The sequence below is a fragment of the Triticum urartu genome, chromosome 1A (genome assembly GCF_056163025.1).
Source record: "Triticum urartu cultivar PI428250 chromosome 1A, HENAU_Tu73, whole genome shotgun sequence".
Taxonomy (NCBI): Eukaryota; Viridiplantae; Streptophyta; class Magnoliopsida; order Poales; family Poaceae; genus Triticum; species Triticum urartu.
In genome coordinates, this window is record NC_141873.1 from 518,088,635 (window position 1) to 518,096,279 (window position 7,645).

Consider the following 7,645-nt stretch of genomic DNA (forward strand, 5'->3'; position numbering starts at 1 on the left):
AGACCGTGTTAAGTTATCGGGCAAATCGCGCGCGACTTTGACGAGTTCCATTCATACTCATCATGTTTGTATATTGTCATATATACGCCCAGTTGCTGAACATTTCTTGCTCCAATTTGATTTGACTGCGGGGTGTGTGCGGTGCGCGCCTGAAAAAATAACCCCCGGTGGGTGCTATGCTATGCTGGTTCAAAGTTTCAAACCAGGTGACTGGACCATCCATCCATCCGGCCTGTCCCTTTATATACCCACCGCGTCCAAGAATCAATCATCGTCGTCTACTCGACTCATCCATCCATCGCCCCACCCATTGACTCGCAGAGGAGAGAAAGGCGTCGACCGGACCGGGATGAAGCAGGAGAAGGGGCAGGGCGGCGGGAGGAAGCTGGGGCGGTGGCTGGGCGCGCCGATGCGGGCGCTGTCGCGGGCGTGCGACTCGTACGTGCGCAAGATGTCGGCGTGCGCGGGGGCCATGCCCACGCAGTACGCGGGCGCCGTGGGCCGCGGCGGGGCCGGGGCCATGCGCATGCAGGCGGCCACCTTCAGCTCGCGCTCCACGCGGCGCGGGGACGACGACGTCGGCGAGCTGGTCCGCGCCATGTCCCAGCGCCAGCAGGGCAGCGGCGCCTCCCCCGCGGCCGCGGCCGTGCCGCCCAGGAGCCGGAGCGTGGGGGTGGGCAGGATCGACGAGGACGCGCCGTGCGACTTCGGCGCCGACGGCGGCCGCGTCGGCCTGCCGCCCCCGGCCGTGCGCAGGAACCGCAGCGCCGCCATCGGGAGCGGCCTCCCGCCGCGCGTCGGCGGCGGCGGCGGGTTCGGCGCCGCGACGATCAAGAAGGCCCCAGCCGCTGCCGCCGCCGTGCACGGCGGCTAGCCGAGAGCGACCGGCCGGCCGGTGTGTACGGACAGTCACTGCACGCGCAGCAGCTTAGAGCCCGGTGTGTTTTTAATCTTTTCGTCCCTGTCAAGTGTGGCAAGATGGTTTTGGCTTTTTTTCCCGTGTGGTTGTGTGAATTGTACATTTTCTAGTGGTTAGATTTTGTCAGGACCTGGAAGCAGTTAGCAGCCGTGCATAGCAAACTGCATACACAGCCCAAATCAAATGTTGTTAATTGGTAGAGTACACATCTCACAAGCATGCCACATCTAGTAATGTGTATCGATCCAAAGGCTAATCCAAACAAGTTCGGTGTGTACACGTGCGGTGCATACACTTGCTGACATTTTTAAAATTTTGGGAACATGGCACGCTGACATTATGCTATGCTCGTGTCATCTGTCATGCGTACACTGTAGGGTGACCTCTGACTTTCCTAGCGGGGAGTCGGTGCGGTGCATTTGTGCTATGGGACTGGGAGGTGTCGCCGTCGATCGATACATAGATAATCGTAATCATAACCCAATCCCTTACGTACGTACATTGACTCGTCTAATTGGCACCGGCGAGCGTTGACATTTGGCGCGTGCTTACGCGTCCATTTGGGCTGGGCGTTTTGTTTGCTCCTCTTTTTTTTTTGAAACAGGCAAAATTTTGTTTGCTCCTGGGACGGGAGAGAAATGGACAGCTCAGGTTTGTTTGCGAGCGATGATTGATGGAAGAACTGCCGTCTGCCGTGTGCCGTTCGTTTGCTATGCGGTGAAGATTTAATAGATTTTTCTGCCCTATATCTTGTCAACATCGATCATGCATCACCTTGTTAAGGCTGGTTGTAATGAAGAGTATCATATATTAGTATCATGCATATGACACTAGTGTATATATTACATCTGTAATGCATGGTATCATATGTTGGTTGATATCATATAGGACTACATTTATTGCCATACATGACACAAATTAACACATCATTTAATATGATACAGTACGTATCATGATATGATACTCAAGCATCTTTTTTTCATTTAATTTCTATGCCACCTCATCAACATTGTTTAGTTGACATGCATGATACTACCTATAATACTTTCATTACAAACAACCTTACCACTACTCCCTCCTTTCTGGTTCATATGGTTTATTTCAACTTTTTTTTGTTTTTCCAATTTAGAGGGCTTGTCTCCATCTTATTTTTAATTTTCAATGCGCATTAAATCTTTGCATGCAGGAATTAAAGAGGAACGCACCACCAATGCATGTAATGTTCCTACTCATCTAGAAGTAGTGGCCAAGCATGCATGCACCACAATTAATCCAAATTAATGCATGAGTTTAATTGAGATAGCTTTATAAAGTATGAGATACATTTGTCTATTTATAAAATGTCTTGCTTGATAAGATTTGAGATTTGAGCCTTATAACCGGAAAGGAGGGAGAAAACCTTGCACAATTTGGCCTACCATCCAATACCGTCGTGAGGTCATCAAATGGTGGTACTACTGCAAGGCACACGCAAAGGCAGAGGTCGCTACACTGTCACGTGGGATGAGATGAGGACGTCGCAAAGTGATCACCGCGTCATGCCGCTGCACGCCCCGGTCTGCTGCGTCCGCCACGCACTAGCTCAGCTCAAGTAGCCCGCCCACCAATCGCTCTCTCTGGGCTCTCCTTGTACTCTACTCCCTCCGTTCGGAATTACTTGTCATAGAAAATAGATGTATCTAGATGTATTTTAGTTCTAGATACATTTATTTCCGAAACAAGTAATTCCGGACGGAGGGAGTACTTGGCGGGAACCTTCCTCTGGACCTCTTGGTGGCAGACCAGTGTGGCTGTGCGCTCGGCGAAACCAGAGGCCGTGTGCCCGTTGTCCCTATTAAGAAACAAGTGCAAGAATGAATCGCTGTTCTCTTCATTGATTGAAAACTGCTCTTTATACAAAGGGAAGAGATGCTTGTAGAAAGACGTCTGTTCGGAGGAGATGCCTGGCGGGCAGTGAACCGACGCGGCAGTTCGCCACTGCCCACGGTTAGGATATTAACACTCGTTAATTAATCCTAACAGTCCCGAGGTTTCACTCCACTCATCGGCGCCACTGTCGCTGCATTTTCTAGCCCGCCCTTTTCCACCCCCCTCCACGTACTACTACAACCACCTTCCGTTCCAATCCACACCGGCACACTGTAGACGAGCCCCGCTCCGTTCAGGTGTTCACCCCCTACCCTAATCTTTACTGCTCCGCTCTCTGGAACCGGCCAAATTTGATAATTTGCCACCTCTTTTCTTCCTCTTTCATAATTTGCCTCCCCCCCCCCCCCCCCCCTCCAAGAATGACAGGTGGGGTCTGAGCCCGCCCGTCATTAAGACAATGGATGGCAAATTATGAAAGGGAAAAATAAAGGGTGGCAAATTATCAAATCGCCCTGGAACCGGGTCCCATCCCAACCAGCATTCGAAATGCCTTATTGGTTGGATTTGTGACGACCTGGAAGTAAGCAGCCATGCTATGCTGCTGCTGCTGCCGCCTATATAATGCATGATGTTGCCATGAACGTCACATCGATTTTACAAGCACATTAACGTATAGTACATATGCTATGTAGTATATCCAGTCCAATCCAGACGAATAGTTAATATATATACTACCTGTCCATACTTTATACCAAGGGGGGCCGATATGCGTGTATTGTGGAGTAGTGACATCTGAGCAATGAATCGGCGCAATGCATTTGACCGCGCGAGATGTATCTATAAAAATTACCCAGTCCGTGCGTATGTAGCCATCGTGTATTGTCCATGTACATTGGACGTTGACCTTTAGCACCTTCACCTGACCAGCTTACTTTGTTCGCAGTTGCTGGTAATATGGCACTGTCCGTGATATTTACTATGGGTGTGTTTGGTTGCCTGCATAGGCCTTGACCAGGACCCGCGTGGAAAGTGATCAGTCTGTTTGGTAGCCCGCATACATTATTGAACCTGCATTGCACGTTTCTTAAAACACCTTTGGGCCTGGCTCACTGGAAACGCACGAATCGGCAGTTTGTCCAGGGCCAGGCCCGAGCGGTGCACGTGGGCGGCGGCGGCGGCTGCACGCGCGCGGCCACGCTCGAGAAGCCACGTTGCTTCCCGAAGCGCCGGCTGTTATTAGCCTCACCGCCACTCACCAGTCCCTCTCCCCACTCTTCCCCACTCTCTCAACTCTCACCGGCGGCGGCGGATCGGAGCAGAGGAAGAAGACCACCGGACTCCATCACCGGCGGTAGCGGATCGGAGCAGAGGAATAAGACCACCGGACTCCATCAATGGCGGTAAGCACTTCTCTCTTTTGGAGATGCACGCTAGACGATCCACGGCGATATATTCGATCCACGACGGACGGGAAAGGGGAATATGTAGATAAGCATATGGGTAGTTCATACTAGTTCATAGCAGTTCATACGAGTTCATATATGCAAAATCGGAATGCAGAAGGGGGATTGGGGGATAGGGGGTGGACAACGGACACCGGCTGACCGCGGCAGCCGTCACTGGCGTGCGGAGCGGCTGGTCGAGCCGCTGGCCTTCTTCTTCTTCTTCATCGCCGCGCGGGCCGGCGGGTCGTCGTCGTCGTCCTCGGCGGAGTCGAGGTCGATCTGCCAGGAACGACGGCCTGGCTCCGGTACCCTCGCTGGCATCTGCACCACTTCTTCTTCCTCCTCCTTAGGCTCCCCCCCGATGCCCGCCGGCGGCGCGATAGCCGTCTCCCAGTACACTGCGGCACGGCGGTCATTAGGAGCCCAGTTGGTCTTGTACTTGCACCACTTCTTCCTCTGTTTAGCGTCGACGGAGATGGCCTGATTCATGGCCCAGCGAATGATGTCAACTGACATCGCGCCCTTCTCTGGGTCAGGAATCAGCGTCTTCAGCTCTTCTTTACTGGCCTTCATGAGCACTACATTAGATTCCTTCTGCTTGTCCGGCATGGAGCCGAAGTTCGAGCACACCTTCATGGTGTTCTTGAACTTGGTCCGGTCACCAGTCGTTCATCCGAGGAAGAAGGCCCTCCAACCAATACCCCAAGAGAAGGGGTTGGCGTTGGAGCTAGAGCTAGAGCTCATGGCGATGGGAGGATGAAGGTTGACAGTGAGAGAAGAGAGGGGGTGGGTAAGTTGTGGTGGGCAGGGTGAGTAAATATAGAGGGGTGGAGAGGAGGAGAAGAATGACAGTCGTGCTGTTTTAACTACAAGCTCTTCAATTAGCCATGAACCCTGTGTTGTGCGTGACTCCATGAATTGTGTGCAGATCGAGGAGAGCAATGAGATGGCCACGGAGGTGCTCCCAGCCGTTGACAACAAGGGCAAGTAGCCCCTTCACCCAATGCCCGACGAGGTTGTGTTGCCGCCCACCGCCGAGGAAGACCCGAAGACGCCTGAGGGTGGCGACGGCGAGGGCATGGAGGAGCCCCCCAGCAACAAGCGTCGCAACTACGACCATTACCATCACAAGGATGGCCCAACTCACTTCTGCAAGGTCATCCTTGCACCGAAGCTTGAGTGCATCCCCATGCCCCTGGACTTCACCAAGCACTTCGTCGCGGTGCCGACGGAGTTCAAGCTCAGGAACAACACCGGCTGCTCCTGGAAGGTGACGGTGAAGCTGATGAACGGCAGGGTGACCCTGGATCAGAGTTGGGCCACCTACGCAGCCGTTCATCAGATCAAGATCAGCTACATGGTGACGTTCAAGCTCCTCACTCCCGACACCCTCAAGGTCATCATCTTCGACGACGATGGCATTGAGGTCGTCAACAAGTGCGGGAAGCACGACGAAGCCTTCGCCGCCAAGGAGTAGGGTCGGGCCATCTCTTTCCAGCGTACTATCGAGTCTGCTTTGAACATGTTTGTGGTTTATGCGTTGAACTGTTATGAAGTGTGATACTGCTTATATCTGAATGGCTAGTTGATGCTCTGTTTATACTCTGTTGTGCTTATGATGTGTGCTGCGGAAGTGTGATGGTAACCTCACCAACTAGCCAAAGAGGTTACCACACACCAGGCGTTGCATACAACCAAACATCATGCCTTGGGTTTGTCCACTAACATGCAGGCAAAACCAAACACCAGACAGTGTGGTTCTGCCGATGCAGGCAAGAGGGCATGCAGACAATCAAACAACATGCAGATGATTCAGTTGATGCTGCATTTGCATAGTCAGGTTGGATGAAGAAGTGTATGCAATGCAAGTATTGTAGCGCACGACAACCAAACACGCCTATCTGTATCGATAGCGTATTTGGCAATACAAAAGCACCCCCGCGAAATGTAAAATTTGCAACGCCCAGGTCACATACATGATGGGGCCGTCTTGTTTAACTTAGTAACTAAGAATTCCCGGAAAGAAAAAATGGTAAATAAGAGGAACACAAAGTCATCAAAGATGAGTACTGCCGTCAAAAACAAAAAAAAATGCATGGAAAAACGACGGTACACAATCTACACGCAGAGGAGAGGAGGAAGCAACCTCGCCGCCGTCGGATGCGCGCGTGCGAGGACGTCATCGGAAAGCACGTGCCGTTTGAGGAGCGCACCACCGCGTCCGTGTGAAAGCGCGCGGCGGGGCTCGACGACGACGTTGGCAACAATAACCGCGTCGCACTCGCGCGCCTGGGCTTCGTCGGCCTTTTTCGGCCGCACCCGAACCGGTGGCCGTGCGTAAGGAGTACCTGCCCCCGGCAGCGGGCCAGCCGCCACGGCCTGTCTTCGAGCCACCGCTGCCTCAAGTCTCTGCTTCTCGTCTCTTTTTTTCAGTTGGAAATTGTTGTAATGGAGCATTAAACAAATTGGACTGACTCCGAGCCTACCACCGTGACAACACACGCCGACGGGACCTGGAACCAGGTTTGTGACAACACACATCTCACAAGCATGTGGCGTGCCATGTACAGTAACTTATATCCAGAGTGCAATCCAAACAAGTTCGGCGCGTACATGTGCAATGCATGCACACGCTGACAACTTTTTAGTTTCGAGAACATTCGAAACGAGGCAAAAGATTTGCCGTTTTCATTGATTAAGAAGAAGAGAGTTTCCCTAATAATTAAAAGAGAATCGGGCGAAAATCTAAATTACAAACCCCACACAGGGCATATGCGGATGATCTGGCCACAGACAAGATCACAACACAACCGTCGAGAGGAAGCACCGAGCAACAAAGCAACGCCAAACAGTAGGTCGCGGTGTCGAAGACATGTCAGCTCTGATTTTGCTAACGAGCTTCACATAAAAAGTTGCAAGCCTCGCATCGACATTCTTTTTTTGATAAAAGAGAGCTTGCCTCTCCGATTTCATTTATAGAAATCAAATGTTCACAGACTCCAGGACCGAACCAGGACCGAACTCGCACCAACAATCTGACGATGCTATGTTAAAGGAGGGATCCATCCCTCCCTCCTCCCACACAGCAGCATGTCAAGATTGGCTAAATCCCCAGCGCCAAACAGCGCCATAGAAAACCAACATAGCTAGCGTTAAAAGTTCTACTTGCTATTACATAGAGGGATATAAGTCATTGCCATCATAGGCCAGAAGTTCAGATCACAACCCAAAAGCAATGGAAAGGAGAAAAACAAAAGAGCAAGAGGCAGCACAGAGAAGATAAGCTTCAGCATATTCTGATCTCCAGGAGCCTCCCAGTCTTGAAACTCCAGTCGTCCATCCACGCGTCGCTTTGAAAATCTCCGTGGCCACCTGCTCAACTTGATTTACGCCCTCCTTCATGCGATCTTTC

General features: G+C 51.9%; 2 protein-coding genes across 2 annotated transcripts; both read left to right on the plus strand.

Moving 5' to 3' along the window:
* The first annotated feature begins 349 nt into the window (after positions 1-349).
* Positions 350-1,196, plus strand: LOC125533023 (uncharacterized). The gene has a single exon (XM_048696830.2). It carries the CDS (start codon positions 350-352, stop codon positions 872-874), a length of 525 nt encoding a protein of 174 aa, XP_048552787.1. The 3' UTR covers positions 875-1,196.
* A 3,856-nt stretch (positions 1,197-5,052) lies between these two features.
* On the plus strand, positions 5,053-5,812 carry LOC147992141 (putative B3 domain-containing protein Os03g0621600). The gene has a single exon (XM_087539822.1). The coding sequence runs from the start codon at positions 5,237-5,239 to the stop codon at positions 5,708-5,710; it is 474 nt and encodes a 157-aa protein (XP_087395948.1). The 5' UTR covers positions 5,053-5,236; the 3' UTR covers positions 5,711-5,812.
* Positions 5,813-7,645: the final 1,833 nt, after the last annotated feature.